Source organism: Puntigrus tetrazona, chromosome 5, assembly GCF_018831695.1.
Source record: "Puntigrus tetrazona isolate hp1 chromosome 5, ASM1883169v1, whole genome shotgun sequence".
Taxonomy (NCBI): domain Eukaryota; kingdom Metazoa; phylum Chordata; class Actinopteri; order Cypriniformes; family Cyprinidae; genus Puntigrus; species Puntigrus tetrazona.
The window spans coordinates 3,860,210-3,878,398 of NC_056703.1; the positions used below are offsets into that span (position 1 = coordinate 3,860,210).

The following is an 18,189-nucleotide window of genomic DNA, read 5'->3' on the forward strand; positions in this document are numbered from 1 at the left end:
ATATCAGATTATTTTGATGGTACCCTTTACATGGCTACTGATAAGTGAGCGAGTATAGGATACTTTGCATTCTACCTACCCTACCTATGTCTACTAATACTCTATAACAAACATTGCATTTTGTTCAATTGAAAGTGTTAGCTATCTCACACTGGCGTCACAGGAAACACTCAAATAACACTCAAGATCTTGTAAAGTACTGTTCAGATCCTAAATAAACAACGTCGAGATATGGTATAGCCTTTATAAATGAAGTAGATTTAAAGGTTTACAACCAGTATCAAGTATTACAATTGTTTTTATGATTATCCTTGAGATGTTATAACGCATCACATGGTTATTTTTTAAGCAATGCATTATGCATTCATTACCCTGCCTAAAATGCCCTTATAATGCATCATAAACACAGGCTCCATATAAAAAATAAAAAAAAAAGTGTCAACGAAAAGATCCTTAGGGACAATATACATTGTGAAATGCAATAAACAAACACGCCTAGATAAACATACATGAGCTCAACAACTGCATTAAAAAAAAGGTCTGGGATTCACTACGGTTGTGGCTTTGTCCTCATATGACTCGACACGCAGTTTAAGCATTTTAAAAAACACGACTTTAATCATAATCCGTGTAAACGCACTCGCTAAGGCAGTTATTTAACATGAAATGAGGAATGCGAGGGCGAGTAAACGATGACAGGACTTTCATTTTTGTGGTGAGCTGTCTTTGCAAAAACAAGCTTTTCTTCCATCTCCTTCTGTTCATTTTTACTTACTTTAAAGTATTGCATGAGAAAGTACAGTACAACAAGGACACCCAGTTTCTGCTACAGAAACACCGAGCTGTGGTGCTCATCCAGACGACGCCGGTTTGGTTCTGGCCTGCAATCTGCACTGAATCATCATCATCCCTCCTCTGATAATTTCATGTCCGTATCATGACAGCAAGTTCTGTTCAGAGCTGAATTGGAGCGACTGCATTGAGACGCCGTCTGTAAAGGCGCGCGTTCCCCTTTTCTCTCTCCTCGTCTGTTGAATTCCGGCGGGAAGCGGCACTGTGATATTCTCCTTTCACTTCCTCTCCCGCTGCCAGGATGCGCAAGAAACGCCAAAAACCCACGAGCGCCTTGTTCAGCAGATAAAGCAGCACCGTGATGCAAAGCGACAGGAAAAATCGGCGTGCCAGAAAACACAGATGTTGAACACGCCGGGCCACAAAACTAAAACTTCAACGGATACGATAAACTCTAAAATAATCCGCTACAAACAGGGTTTGTTTGAGGTTGCGGCGAATGCCAACGGTGGTGAAAAAATGACAAATCACAGATTATAGAGCGCATGTGAAAATATCCTGTTCTCAGAGTCTCAGCAGACTTCACACACGCCCATGAAATTCTCTGAACTCTCCCTCGTCTTGCCTTTTTATATCTGTGGCCTAAACGAGGATTATATTTTAGTTTCAGCCTCCCTTCAAGTGTCCGGTCTGACCAGAGAACTGTGATTGAATCCAGATGTGACTGGGATCGGATATATATATATATATATATATACACTATATAGACAGATATAGATAGATAAGATAAGCCATACTAAAAGATGTCAAGATGTCTCATTCGGATATAAAAGAACGATTCTTTCTATCTATGCCTATATGCAGTGGCATCAAGAAAATTGATGTGTATTAAAGTGCAACAGGCATATCTTCAAACACGACTCTAGAACCCTCTCGGTCTTCATTTGGAGACATTTTTGCTAGACTCTCAAGCGATATTTCATAACACTAACCACGAGCGTGATGCAATAGATGTTTAACTATCTGAAAGGGTTTTAATAATTAATCTATTCATTTTTGAAATGCACCACTGTTCGGAAGTTTGGGGTTAGGAAGAAATATAGAATCGAACGCTCCGCGGTTTACACAAAAATATTAAGCTGCACAACTGTTCTCGATATTCAAATGATTTGTGAAGGATCGTGAGACACAGACAACTGGAGCAATGACATATTAAATCCATCAAATGATATCTCGTATTAAAATAAAAAAAAGGGTCGTTTCAAATTGTTCAATATTACTTTTACTGCATTTTTTGTATAAAATAAATGCAGCCTTAGTAAGCATAAGACATTATATTAAAAAATATATATAATAAAAAAAAAACTATGTATTATGTTTTTGTTTTTTTATTTAATTTAATTAAATTTTTAATTTTTTTTAAGAAAAATCATACCAACCCCCAAACTTCTGAATGGCAGAATGCAGTACTATAATGCTTGCATTATTTATACATTGTAAATTTGTTACATTTTCGTTTATATTAGTGTCATATTCCATCTCTACCGTGTTCTTCCCATGCATGTCAGCACTATCATGTAGGTTTGCACAATGTCTGTACTTTCATCTGCACTGGAAGCGCCGGTTGTCAAGTTTATTACTGATACAGCCGATATAGTTTTATGTGCTCGTGTCACCTTTCAAAATAAATCAATGCCTCTTATTCCTTAATGTGTTTTCCGCTTCAATTTTTGAGTGTTGAGAGTCGACTATTCTGATCACACTTTAACCGGAGATCAAGGCTCGGCACAAGAGAGCACCTGCGCTCTTTCACAGTTCTGCTGATTCATTTTTCCTAGAAGGCTATTTTGATAAAAAAAGTCAAAGATTGTCTACAGCGTACGAATGATATGAACTGAACTAGTGTGCTATAAATAAGCCAAGATGTTGTACTTTATCTATACTGATAAAGTTTAACAGATGGCTTTACCTGTGGACGTGCAACGCATGACGGTTTGAGGAGAACATCAGAAGAACTGTTAATAAGTGTCAGTGCATTCACAGTGTAAACATCTCAGAACAAACAGTGCTAAGCAGTTAGAAGCAACAAATTAGGCTCAAACCTTGGCTCAAGTTCAAAATACGTGGACGTATAAACGTCACACCCGTGTTTGATTGCTGAGCCATTCATTTTAAAAATTACTACTAGGTTTTCCAACAAAGCTTGGGTTTGGAGAGTCAAGCCTTTTGCTCTTCGCACAGGGGAATTGTTCATAAGTGCACATGAATCTTCTTTAAATATTTAAAGTGCCCCTATTATGGACTTTTAAACGAGCTTTCATGCGGCGTGTAACACGGTTTTAAAAACATCCTGGCGAGTTTGAAGTCTGAAAGCGCATTGTGTATAAAGTTATTGGCTCTCAAAAGAAAGAGTCGATTCTGAATCATCGAAACGAGTCGTTTTCAAAGCGAATCCCATGTTGACGTCACCATGAAACGCTAACATATGGCCCGTCCGATTATTGGTGCTTTCCGGTTGGTCTGAACGAAAATGCGAATTCATTCTTTGCCACTAGGTGCTGCTTTCGGAGCGTTAAAAATAGCATTAATACTGTACGCAAAAGCAGCTCACAAACGCTGTTTTATCAAGCATTGCAGGCATGATGAGATACAAATGAAACCGGTCGCTACGGATTAGCGTGTGGAAAAATTCATCATGCAATGAATCGTCTGGGAGTCATTAAGCAAGACTTTTGGGGACTCCCAAAAAGAAAGCATGAACTTTTCATTACCCATAAAATGGGCACTTTAAGATTTGCACACTTGATTTGAACAGCTGTAACAACCAAGCAGGGGTGTGCATACTTTTGGCCACGCAGCGTATTTTGACAAATCAATTAAACTGGAGCATCTTCACAGATATGAATGCATCGACTCGCTGGCCGAACTCACCCTCAGCATCAGTGGGTCTGGGGCTGGTCTCGGGCTCTTGGTCCTGTTGGCTCTTGCAAGCTTGTGAGTCCAGCTGCTGTATCATGGTAGGGCAGATTTCCTGCAGGCCTCGTTCATCTATACGGGACTTTTCGTTCATCCCGTACGCTGCCAGAGTGTCTGCAGCCAAGCACTGAGAGCAGAGGACAGGACGGAGGTTTCAATTACTGATCACAGAGAAGAAGCTTGAATTACAGCGCCGGGTTTGTGCTGGAGCTGTCAAAGCACAGCATAGAAACCACAGATCAGACCTCGAGGACTAACTGGGTCATGTCTCAAGGTCACACCGGGGATAAGGAGACAAAATATTGGATTTATATTGTATAATAGCTCTCTGAAGACAGAGGGGGGAAGAAACCAACAAACTATGTCTGAAGTGAAGACGAATGCATTCGATATTGCTAATAGCAATAAAATACACTATTATGATTACATTTTAATATGCATGCTTTAAAAAGCAAATATTTCAAAAAGGATTCACTGAAGTTAATGAAAAAAGTTAGAACTTCATCTTAGGTCAGTTTAGGACGCAACTACTCGACTGCCAAAAACAGGCTAAAAACAAAGCCGGGAAGCATGTTGTTGTTATGCATTGAATAAACTCAACCTTCAAGGAACAAAAATACATGCGGATATTCCACTTGCAGTCCTTGTAAATGTTACACGGCCTTTTGGTCTTTTAGCATAACAAATGCTCTCTGTGGAAGAGGAAAAAACTATCTTTTATCGTTGTGTGCAAACTGATAAAGTACAACGTGGCGCTCTTTTCTAACTTACACCTTGAAAGCTGGCACAAGATAAACTGATAAAATGTTTGATGACATGAATACACAAACGCTAAACCAAAGACAAATACTTGTGGCTTTGTACTTAACGCTCTGGCAATAATAATGTAATACCAAAGATTAACAATCTACACACACACACACACACACACGTTTAATATACTTAGTGCTGCATGATTATGACAAAAACCATAATTGTCAATTATTCGCTTGAAATGTTATTATGTGATATTATTATGCAATTATTAATTAGAATTAACCCAATTTACGTTCATGTTGTTCATACCATTACTTCATGTAATATTTTTATTAAGCTGAAAAGAAGCTTTTTCTATAGTACCAAGCTTCAAATGCCAACTATTCATTAGATTAGTTAATTCTTTGAATTATAAAAAAAATGCAAAAAACATGCATGGTATGATGATACTAAAACTATAATTAAAACAATGGAAAACCCATAACAACCTTTAGAAAGAAAATCAAACAAACAGAAAAACATAAGTGAACGATTAATGTAATTGATTATGTAATTGCGGCATCCATAATTTTAATTGCGATTAGAAATTCAAATAATTGTAAAGCCCTAAATATAAAGCCCTAACTTAAAAAAAAAAAAAAAGTGATGTTTTTTTTTTTTTTCTAAACTTTTAATTTTAGAAGTGACAATATATAAAAAAAATTCTTATTATCTAATATAGGGAAATTGTACTAGAAATAGTGATACTAAAAGCAAGCGTTCACAGATCAGATCAGTGTTGTGAATGTGATCGCTGCTGAGGTTTAGACCTCTGTCACGTCTTATAAGGCTCTCTGATCAGATCAAACTCGTGTGTGTGTGTCAGGAGTGAATCAAGGTCGACGCTGAGCTTTAAAAATATTTTAAACATCTCTCACGATCCACAGAATGTGAACCAAAGCTGCGGTTTCCCTCCTCGACCGTCTCAGTTTGAGCAAATGCTTTACACAATGCTTTCAAATTCTGTTCATTTCAGTCCGTTATAATTAATAACAGCGTCTGTGTGTGTGTGTGTGTGTGTGTGTGTGTTAAACACAGGACATCTTTCAACTACTACCCGAGTAATAATGTCTCTCAGCATTAGCCATTAATCCTAAAAGTTATTTTCCAGAAACTGTGTTCTGTAATCTGCAAGATATGATATTTGACCTTTTCCTATCACACATAAACCCCAGGATGGGAGGATGCAGGTTTCATGCATATTTTCAGCACTTTCATACTTATTTCATACTTCTTCCTCCTCGCATTCTGTTCATCTTATTTTTGGGGGGCTTTTCTAGCACTTAAGTACAGATCTTATTTCGTTTACACTTTATTCTTTTATTGCATTAACATCCCTCTAAAACTGGTATCTGACAGTCGTCACTCTTCAGACTGGATCTCATCAGCATTATTATGATGATTGTTGTTTTTTTTTAATGAAAAATACCCAAACACGTATAAAAAGTTATAACACAATAGCTATATAAAATGCAATAAAAAGAGTGAGATATTCAAATGCATGTAAAATGAACAAAAGTAGGCATGTGTTTTTGTGTGCAATATGCAGCAATCAGAGGCAACGGTGTTCGAAGGCCAGTCTGATGTGTGAAAATACACCCTGAGCAACAAATGCACATCAAGTCTTAAGATCTCGGATCATCTCCGGTCATCTCCTTGACTCACCTGAGATGCATTGGCTTTGGCAGGCTGTGTTTGTGCGTCATGGTCTCCGTTTAAGCGCGTGAGGAGCGCTCGGAGCTGAGGGACGGAGATACTGGTGTTGTCACCGTAGCGTGCCAGCAGCTCCTGAAGGACAAGCGCAGGAGACGGACCACCATCCTGACCGCGGACATCTCCTATCGGCCACTGCAGCAGGCCCAGAGCGAGGGTCAGGCCAAAGGTCAAGGTCAGCTGTCTGCAGCCATTGGCTGGTCTCAGGGTCATGACTCTGCCAGCAACACGTTGAGCTTCACGCAGACATAGGAGAGAGGAGAGAACACAAGCAAGATCAATGAGAATGTCTTTATCCATACACTAAAGTTTATTTCAGAGAAAGATATGATCCAATCAGAAGACCGCATTTAAATCAGAATCCATTATATGTACTTCAAGTATACAGTAAAAGAATAAGAAATAAGAAAAATAGGTAACACTTGTGAAAACTATGAGTTTTTTCCTTAAATTCTTAATTTGTTGCTTATTACTAGTTAGTAAGGTAGTTGTTAAGTTTAGGTATTGGGTAGGATTAGTCATGTAGAATAAGGAATTAATACTTGCTTAGTTAGCACCAACACATGGCTAATAGTCTAGTAATATGAAAGCTAATGAGATACTCTAATAATCTCAATCAAAAAAAAGTGTTACCAAAAAAAGTAAAATTAGCCAAAAAGAAAATGGAAACATGGATTTGTATGGTGTTAGGTGAACTGTGTTATTGTTAATAAAACAAACATGTTAGAATAATGAAAGAAAAAATGTCATTAATTGAAATAAAGCTAAAATAACAAATTAAAATGGTAAAAAAATTAACTGAAGCAAAATAAGTGCTACTAAAGTACTAAAACTATACTAAAATAACATCAAAAAAAAAAAAAAAAAAAAAAAAAAGAAAACTCCGCAAACTCAGCAAAATATTAATGCGTGCATTTTGCGTTTAATACAGCAAAGTCAGAAATCATAAAATTAAATTACATTTTAACTTCTGTGCATGAGCTCCTAGTTTAACCAGCCTTACACAGCTTGGAGAAGAAAACACACAGGTTCTCTTCAAGTTCCTGAGGCATGAAAAGCCAGACGTTTAACCACGAGAAGCAAAGTCCAGTTGTAAACGAACAAGCTCCTAACAGTTGAGTCACAAACACTGGATAATTGGCCTCGAAGGGGGGCCCTTCTGAAAAGGTCTCAAAGGCCACCGTTGCAGAGGGAGAGCCACAGAGTAAACCAGTCATTAACAAGAACCTGAAGAAGCCAGGAACCGTATGGAAAATTACCACTGCTGAATCCCCTGAAGATAATGACTACCTTTGAGTTTTACACAACAGTCGTTAAGTAACCAGCACCACGAAAGTCACTTTGAATGAGGATGACTCTAACATTTCAGCCAAGATGTTTAAACAATAACTTTACTTTACAATAATCCCATGAAAGAACCTTTGATGATGCAACATATCTTCATGCTCTAAATATATTCCAAGCATGCAGAGGTCTATGGAAGCAGCAAAGCATCTAAATTAATTGTATCCTTGGATGCAATAGGGATATCCTAAACAAAAATCGAAATTAAAATATATTTTTCATTTTCAGCCCCATATGCATACAATATTTCTGGCCACAGCCAATCAACTCTCATTGTAAAGATGCATCCTTTTTTTTAAATAATGTATGCATACACATTCTGACATGCTTTACATAAGCGAAGGGAATAAAGACAGAAAAGTTCAGCAAATGCCAAAGTATTCATTCTTTTGGTTGATTTTTTGTAATGTTTCATGACGTTAATCAATCATTCAATCAATCCTTTTTATTTATATAGCACTTTTAACAACACAGGTTGCATCAAAGCACTGCGTTAATGAGTTCCGGTAACTCCAACCAAAAGAGAAGCAAAAGTTCAAATTCCAACAATATGGGACATTTCGAGTCAGATGTGTGAACTGATTAAAATCCATAAACGAGCGTAAAATTTGAATGTGCTTCACAATCACGCCTTTGCCCTCAGCTTAGACACACAGGACTTGACGGCAGGCTTAAAGAAAGAGCCATTAAAGCGTCACGAGGACCTTCGAGAACCCGCACTCAAAAGCTTCACCTTGCTTAACATTAAATGCACAAGAAGGACAGAGCGCCTTCGAAAGATCAGACAAAAGCGTGCTTGTGACAGAGAAGTAGAACCTGATTAACACCAATACCGACTGCCGTGGTGTAAATATGAGGAAGCGAATGATATAATCGGGAGATATCTTGGAGAAGTTCTCCCAGTGTTTATTCTCCAGCATTATGCGCTTATAATTGGGCCTCACGTTCGGGGTGTAAATTACAGTGTGGGTGTAAAAGAGCATGAGAATGTTTATCAAAAACAGCAGGGTGTGTGAAGGGGAGGTTAACCACACAGTGCTGACTACGCTTGTGTGCGAGGTTCGGAGAAATATGATCCTCGCTGCCCTTATTGATAATAAATGAGGGCCTCCAAAAGGCTAGGGGAGCTTTTGTAGAACAGCGCTCAACTCTGATCTGCTGGGATTTATAACCACGGTCACAACATTACACAGCACATAAACCTGAAGCCTGCCGTTTCTGTGACGCTGGCATACACTAAATTAATTTAAAAGATGATCATAAATTGGACTAATTAAATAAACACCACGCAACAACTCAAATTATCATTCCTTGATTAAAACTTGCTTAAATTTTACTCACACTTTTCCCTCTCAATATAAACCTGTGATTCTGAGAAACTCTGAGGTGTTAACTATTGAGAGAAAAAAAAAAAAAACTTTTTTGAGATAAAAGTTGCAATGACCTTGTTTTTGCAAAGTCAGTTGCATTATTGCAGAAAAATTTAATTAAAATAAATATAAATTAAATTAAAATAAATATAAAATAAATATAAATTTAATTAAAATAAATATAAAATAAATTAAAATAAATATAAAAATAATTAAATATAAATTTAAATATAAAATACACACACACACACACATATATATATATATATATATATATATATATATATATATATATATATATATATATATATATATATATATATATATATATATATATATATATATATATATATATATATATATATATAGAAAGATATGCTCTTTTGGCTTATACTAAACTAAACTGTCAGCCCACCTAAACGTTGCATCTATACTGGAACGGGCAATCACATCTCAGCACTGTCACAACAATACAATGATAGGATTTCCAGCAGCGGCACTGGATCTCAGATAAAAGCAGAGGGTTATAATGACCTTGTCTGAAGAGATCCTTGTGGACTGCTTTATGTCTGGAGACATGATAAGTCACAGAGAAGAATGTCTGGTATTCGGTCTGAAGGGAGACCGTCTATACTCATCCACGTCAGAAAGGATCAGCAATCACTGCACAGGTCTGTGAATTTATGGATTCATCGAAGTAACTCGAAGCAAAGCTTTCAGACCCATCCTGTGCCCAGATCGGCATAAATAACCATCAAAAATCAATATAATGCAAGTTTATGAACATTACATAAGAAGAAGCAGCACTGAGGTCTTTTTATAATTCACTTTAAAAAACGTTTTGCGCAGGTCACAGAAAAATTAACGAATAGATAATAATCATTTATCTAAAACGATGTTAAAACATTTTAATGCGAGTATAAACAGGCTTTAAAAACTAATTTATAATAAAATTGTTACAGTATTCCCCTACTGAACAAACCTATACAATATAATAAATGATGCATCTCAAATTATTATTCCTTGATTAAAACGTGTAGCAATCAAAACATGCATGTGATGCAAATCAATTAGAGGTTGATCAATATTTAAGTGTTTTTAAGTGTTTTGACATGCATTTAATTACTTTACTGTAAAATAAGGTAAATATTAACGTGATTCGTTTAATCAATCATCACCTTGAAGTTTTACTGCTTCCTGTTTTTCTGTCCCCAAATTTAAACGACCAAAATATAAAAAAAAATATTTGTCTACAAGGTAAAAGTTGCATTGCACAAGTTAATTTTGTTATTTTATTTATACACCGAATGCATTTACGCTAAATCGCAAAACTCGAAAGGTTAAAAATGCATCGAAGTAGCATATTTACAAACGAACATGAGATGAAACGATTTTTACTCGCTGTTCATAATGCATTAGTTACCGGCGGTTTATGCGCAGCTACTACACCAACTCAGAAATTCATGAAATTATTATTGTTTTCGTCTTCAGATAGACATTCGTACAATGACCCAAATAAACTTTTAAGGCTTTTTAAACACATTCCATCTAAATATCTCTACATTAGGAATGCAGACTAACCTGCAAACTAGTGGGTGGGGAGAAAAAAAAACAAAAAAGAGAGAGAGAGCAAATCTTTCCACTTGACAGACATCTTCGCTCTGCTGATGTGGCAGCTTTTATAGCATGACTCAGGTGAAAACCACAAGAGAGGTCCTTATCAACAACTAGACGCCTGTAGTCAGGCGGACGCTCTAGAAACACGCGACGCAACAGGGATAACAATTGACGGAAAGAGGGGACGATCCCTGAGCAAAGAGCTGGAAAGGTTCAGCAGAGGAAGCGTGTACTGTGCCTTTAAGAAAGCTGTGCAATAATACTCCAAAAACAACCAGATCCAGCCATATACGGAGTAAGAAATAACAATTAAGCAACAGTGAGTCCGGCTGGAATAACATACTCGTTTCTAGAGACCGCTTAACAAGAACGCTTTTTAGACTTAAGTTACTTTAGGCTGTGAGAGCACCGCTAATCTGTAGTGAAAATGTATATTTTCCCGGTATACATCTGTAGCAACAGCCAACAATACACTGCAGGGAGCAAAATTATTGTCCTTTTATGCCAACAATCATTAGGATATCAAGTAAAGATCGTGCTCAGTGAAGACGGTTTGTAAATTAGTCATATGCATTGCTAAAAATTGCATTTGCACAACTTTAAAGTTGATTTATTTGCACCCTCGGTCTCTACATTTTCAAATTGTTGCATTTAAGCCAAATACGGTCCTATCCTAACAAACAATACATCAGTGGATAGAGTATATATTTATATATATATATATATATATATATATATATATATATATATATATATATATATATATATATATATATATATATATATATATAATATATATATATATATATAAATAAATAAATAAATAATAAATAAATATATATATATATATATATATATATATATATATATATATATATATATATATATATATATATATATATATAAATAAATAAATATATAAATAAATAAAGGTTTTGTTAGATTTGTGCAAGACTTTGTCTATAATTAATATATATATATATATATATATATATATATATATATATATATATATATATATATATATATATATATATATATATATATATATATATATATATATATATATAAATTATAGACAAAGTCTTGCACAATGCAACCAAAACCTGTTATGAAGCAGAAAGTCAAGCTAGTACTTGTACTGCTGAACAAACCCTCTTGAAGGTTATGAGGAATTGGAGAACTACGACTGGTAAAGCAGATTTGCTGACTGCTGACATCTTAAACACGGTTGCTGGCAAGGCCCAGACTCCTTCTGCAGAGAGCCGGCCGCTTCTGGCATCATTCAAAAGCACATATTAATATATTTGGAGGGGCCCGCCGACTGATGGGCTTTTTCGTATGCATAAGCAATGTTAAAATGGGCTTTACCTGTGGCTCGTCAAGTTCTTCTCCTGCCCTAAACAGCTGCCTCGACTGACACACGCAGTCCGGGACGCTTCGAACGCACCCAAGGCCTCGGTGATCAAAGCCCCTTTATACGGGAGACAACGAGGTTAACCGAGGCACTGTAATTGAATCATCAGACCCGTCATTAAAGAAAACGACGTAACGCCAGAAAGCACTTCCCCTCAGAAATAATTACCACCAACAAACAGCATTAATTAAACCCTCGCCTAACCGCCAAGCTGGAAAAACAGATAACAAGCAGTTTCGACTCTTTCCACACTACGTCAAACCCGACAGGACTCCAAGGATTTGGTGAGAATGGTTCGGTCAGAGGAGGCATCAACAAGGTGATTACTGTAATCACCGCTATCTTTATTTTTCAAAGAGAAAACTTTATAATATAATATAAATCGGGTGTTTAGTTACAAAAAGTTATTATATGATCATTATTATTATTATCATCATCATGGTTCTCTACATTTTTGACCAATTCATTTTCTAAATTATCATCCTGTAAACTCTAGGTGACAATTTATAGGAGAATTTTTTTTAAATCATTATACTTTTTTTATTACAATTACATATTCTGATACCTCAAAAAAAAAAAAACATTATTATAATTATTATTATTATTATTGCTGTTGTTACTGTGATGATCATTAATACGCTTCACAGCAATACTATTAGAAATATATATTAGAAATCCAGATAATTAACTACCCATATTAGTCAACTGGTCATTTTTACCAATACGTGTGCGCATTTTTGGCCTTCCTATTTTAGTAAATTTTTAAGTATGTTAAATTCATTAATTAATTAATTTTTAATTATGTCTGGTTCGTTAAAATGCATTTTACCCGTATTCAGTTAGCAGCAAATTATATCTTTGTCATTATATTACATCAACATGGAAAATCCAAAAATAGCCAAACAACAGAATTATCTACATATCTACGCTGCATGTCAGAGACAGAAATAAAACCTTGATAACTGGTTGAAGCTATATATATATATATATATATATATATATATATATATATATATATATATATATATATATATATATATATATATATACACACACACACACACACACACACAGACATATAAACATACATACTACTACTACTACTACTAATAATAACAATATTCAGGGCTAACAAAAACAGTTGGCTGTTCAAGAGCTTTGGCTGTTATCTGTGGTAACTCAGGTCAACAAAGTGCAACGTAGGACCTAAAAAGACAAGAGCAAGCAGCACCGAAGCGTGTCTGTACGGATGATGATGATGATAATGATGATGATAAACATCACACATCTGCTAACAACAGGCCATCAACAAACCCTGCGCTTGCTCTCATCCTCAGACTCGCTCGCCCTAATCACGGAGCTGCCTGTAAAAACACTTCGCCTCGCGGGGATCCGGGCAGCTTCGGTAAAAGCGGCGGTCCTCACTGACGTGGTTAATGGTTAGCCAGCTAGCCGAGTCAATAATAACAATTAAAAAAAAAAGATGTCGCTCACCGAATTTGAGAGTTCTTGATCCGTCGGGCGCGTGGCGGGTCCGTTGCCTGACTGTCCAGAATGAACGGAGGGGTATGTGGCGACCCGTTTAAAACAGAGGGACCGGATGGGTTTGTTTTTTTTGGTCTTGACCCATTCACGAGACAGCAGCGTGGAACGGACGCGCGGGGCGGGGGGAGATGACGTCATTAGTGAGCGCCGCCCAGAGAAGCCACGAATTTTTTAAAACCCTTGCCATTGGCGGACGAGGACGCAAACCTATTGAATATTCATTAGGCGCGCAGGTCACGGTTTTTTTTATGCGTGGCGAGTAAAGTTCCAGCCTTACAAAGGTCGAAAGTGTTTTGGGGTTATGTTTTAATACGCTGACCTCGACGCTCTCGGCGTTTGGTAAGTTAGATGTAGTTAGAAAGTAGACGGAAGACGATTTTAAATGTATGGGAAAACGGGTCACAGGTGGCGCACGTGGCGAATCTCCTCGGTTTATGACTAATAATTTACTCATCTTAGTGCAACGTGTTCTGTTTTCGTTGTGCTGAACGAATAAAGGCACAAGATCGTTTTTAGAGTCAAACAGCAATTATTAAATATTAAGCTATACAATTATGCATTACAAAGCGTCCTAATTCATTTTATTTCATACTGAAAATAAAAAAAACTACTGAAATGTGCCACTAACCATACATTTGTGCATAAATGGTCGATTAAACACCATTTGACCGATTTTGAAGTCGTTTTCTTCGCAAACAATTACTTGCAACATTAAAGTGCTTGCGTTTAATATGCGCCCTATGTGTATAAAGCAGGCTGACTTGTGCAAACCGAATTTAATAAGTATATATAGCCCCATTGACCTAGAAAGCATTTAATATTTTAAATCTTGCGCAAGTGTCTCAAATCGATTTCGAATTGCACGTTTTTAAAAATTGCATTAGTTTCAGTCAAGTATTTATTACCGGCTCTATGCCTTTTGAGAGAAAAAAACACTTTCTGAAAACTTCCCTATTATATAGTATGAAAAAATCAATGCATAAAATTAGTAGGATGTTGAATACTCATGAAACAACATTAAAGTGAATTAATGCATCTGCTACAATATGCATGAATATGCATGCTTTGCCACAAGGCTAGGAAATATCTGGAGCATTTAAAGTAAGTGTGTTCGGTCAGTGCTAAGTCAAAGGTCAATGGCAACGGCGGTTGTGTAATATTAATAGCTACCAAACTAACAAGTGTGTACTTTTAACACTGGCTGAGTTTCAACAGAATTCAGATACGACAGCGAGCTCATGATAAAATTAATAAAGCACATAACCTCATCACATTGCTCTTTTAATTTAGTTAAGTGGCATCCGGTTGTGATCATGATGGCTGCATTTTGAGCAGCAGTTTCCGACGTGATACAGCTCCAGCTGTATTTTAGGAGCTTGTTCAGATGGTGCTCGATCGCTTGAGACGAGTGGCAAGTGACAGGGAATAGCTTTGAGCAGCCCAGAGGGATGGTGCTGCTCCACGGGTGTTACATGGGGCACCTGACACTTCTAACACACGACGGCCGTCATCCTACTCACAATGAGTGTGAATGACGAGCTACGACACTGAGACTCGGGTCTCGACAGCCAAAGAAAGTCTCGGGTACTAGTGACTTGGCACATTGATCTTTAAACTCCCCTGTGATTGGTCTAAATGTGACTCTCATATTAGAATACAGGTTGTATGACTCAACATTAAAGTGTGAAATCATCCATTAATTGTAGTAGTGTGTATATATATATATATATATATATATATATATATATATATATATATATATATATATGTATGTGTGTGTGTGTGTGTATATAAATATATATATATATATGTGTGTATATATATATATATATATATATATATATATATATACACATACATACATATATATATACATATATATACATACATATATGTGTGCATGTGTACATATATTCATATAGTATATTTATAAAAATATAAATTTTTGATGTGTATATATATATATATATATATATATATATACACACAAATTTATATTTTATATTTTGTAATTTATATAAATATATATATATATATATATATATATATATATATATATATATATATAGTTCATATAGTCTATTCATATAGTTTAATATTTATAAAAATTATATATATATATACATATATATATACACACACATCAGAAAATGTATATTTTGTATTTTTATAAACTATATATATTTTATACATAACATATATAACATATATATTAATATATATATATATATATATATATATATATATATAAAAAAATAATATAAAAATAATGGCTGCTTTGGTTTCCTATTCAGTTATTATTATTCAAATTGTTGAACACTCTGTTAAACTTTTTCCTGTTAGTTTTAACCAGTTAAAAGTTATCATTAGGACACTGACATCTAGTGGAAACAAATATATAGCTATTAATACCAAATCTCCATTCTACCCTAATGCTAATTGCATTCCCACATTAAGATTACATTTACTGGGACATACAGTTCTCATTTCTCAAATCCTTTATTATTTTTTAGTCCTCAAACCGATCTTTTGTTAGTAAATGCTCGAATGAAGCAACGCAACTTTTGAGACGTCGATGTGGAAAGTCAATGCATTTTTTTTTGTGCTTAAATTTTGATTCAGAAACGAATCCGACCGGTTCCGTCGGTCCTTTAGAGTGTTAAAGTGTGACGTTCACTTTATTCGGTAATGCTTCAAAATTATGAACGGTGAGTTACACAAAAAAATAAAAAAAAACACGTTGGTAACAGCGAAGAACATTCAGAAGCTTTTAAAAACAAAGAAACAAAAAAAAACAAGAACGAAAGGGGGAGATCCGACCGCTCCTGATGCTGAACGAGTCTCATTCACAGGAAGAAGAGTTTCTCCGAGAGCTGGATGGCAGGCTCCGAGTGGAGATACTGGCCGGACAGGAAGGCCAGTTTGTGGGCGTACTTGCACGGCGCTGGGACGCGGATGGTCCCGGGCCAGTTCCAGTACAGGTGGCACATCTTGAAGGTCAACCTGCGTTTAAAAAAATGAATCGGATAATAATTACGCACTCGGCAACGTATTTCTAATCAGAGATGCAGACGGGTAAAAGGGCGGGAGAAAGGCGAGAACCGATGGCATGCTCCGCAGAGCATGTTTTAGTACCTTTTATGTCCGAAACAAAAGAATAAATGCATAAAGCAACTAATTAACATCTTGTTGAGACCCATATTTGGTCCCATTTTATAAAAATGCTATGCAATCCATTTAAAATATTGGCTGATTAGATGGCACCTAAAACGCTAAATGTTCTTCCTCTCTCTTTTCACTGTTCCCACATTTCAGACCTTACATGCATGAAACACTACATACGACTTACTAGTATCTGCCAAAACAAATATTACCATTTCATAACCGCATTTAACATTATGTTAAGACCCGGTCCTCTAGACCCCCCTTCCCCATGAAACACTTTCTCATTGGATCCAAGCAAACATCAGACCTATTTTTAACTAAAAAAAAAAGTGAGCAATTAAACTAAATCTGCAATTACTAGTTATTCATTGCACAGTAAATATGTGAAAGTCATATCAAGTCTCCAAATTGAAGCCCAGCGTGTTTTAAAATGCATTACACATTTATTTTATTGCCGACTTGTACCAAGAATACCTGTTTGTTTATTTTTAACACCGATTTCTGTGAATAAACCCGACTTTCAACACATCATCACATTTTTTTTAAACGTTTAACTCTTTCCCCGCCTGCATTTTTGCATGAAGATCTGGATACACTGTGCATAAAAATAAGGATCAGCAGTACTTTCAAACAAACAGAAAAAAACTTTTTATTCTAGCTTCAAGCAAGGTTTCGTGAAGAAACAAAAAAAGCAGCGTTGAGAAAAAAATCGTATATACGTCATCGAATACTACATCTGGATCATATTCGGTAATATTATCGAAGCAACTTCCTGGATCCAGATATGCAACATTCGCTAGTTTATATTTATATGCGGTTAGTGCTGATGATCCAAATTTTGTTCGTACGCATGCATACGAGATCGCTTGTTTCTGCGCTTCCTGGAAGCGTTCAAGACTCGTTCGGGACGTGCGTGACAGCGCCCCCTGGTGTATACGAAAACCTGCGTATGTGTGCGGCGAGGAAAGAGTTAATATGCTAGTTGTTACACACTAGGTTTCTTTAAATCGGTAGTGTTAGAGCAAACCTCTGTAGGTGGTCAGGGGTGAGGTTCGCCGTGTTGTACACTGCTATGTAATGAGTGGGCAGCCCACAGCCCTGTCGAATCGAATGTGCCATCAGGTAGAAGTCCACCCTGAAGAGAACAGAAACAATTCATACACCACTTTTTAATTTTCCCTTTATTACCTAACGCACTGGGCTAGATCCGGTTTCGGGCAAAGCTTAGCGCACATTCCCCCGGTTTCACAGGCGAGGCTCGAGCCTAGTCCTATACTAAAATGAAATCTGGAAGAAACCAGATCTTCGTTTCGTCTCAAGATGCGCACGAGCAATGCTCCTTCCTAAGGCGCGTCGCTAAAAGTTACTTAAAAGGATCGGTTGACTTTCATTTCACTCACCCCACGTCCGTTTACGTACTTAAGTCGGAAAGAAATGAAGCTTTTCAGTGAAAAG

General features: G+C 36.2%; 1 protein-coding gene across 4 annotated transcripts in view; it reads right to left on the reverse strand.

The window, feature by feature from the left end:
- Nucleotides 1-13,680, reverse strand: part of slc39a14 (solute carrier family 39 member 14) — a 24,397-nt gene extending 10,717 nt beyond the window's left edge. For 2 of the 4 annotated variants that reach the window (XM_043239160.1, XM_043239161.1), the window contains exons 1-3: nt 13,519-13,679; nt 6,229-6,512; nt 3,724-3,895 (exon numbers count right to left, since the gene is read on the reverse strand). In XM_043239160.1, coding sequence (XP_043095095.1) covers nt 3,724-3,895; nt 6,229-6,489 — 433 coding nt within the window. In that variant the 5' untranslated portion in view covers nt 6,490-6,512; nt 13,519-13,679. Of the gene's footprint in view, nt 1-3,723; nt 3,979-6,228; nt 6,513-11,978; nt 12,082-13,518 lie in introns of those variants that run through there. The other 2 variants (XM_043239162.1, XM_043239163.1) reach the window with 2 other exon arrangements.
- Nucleotides 13,681-18,189: the final 4,509 nt, after the last annotated feature.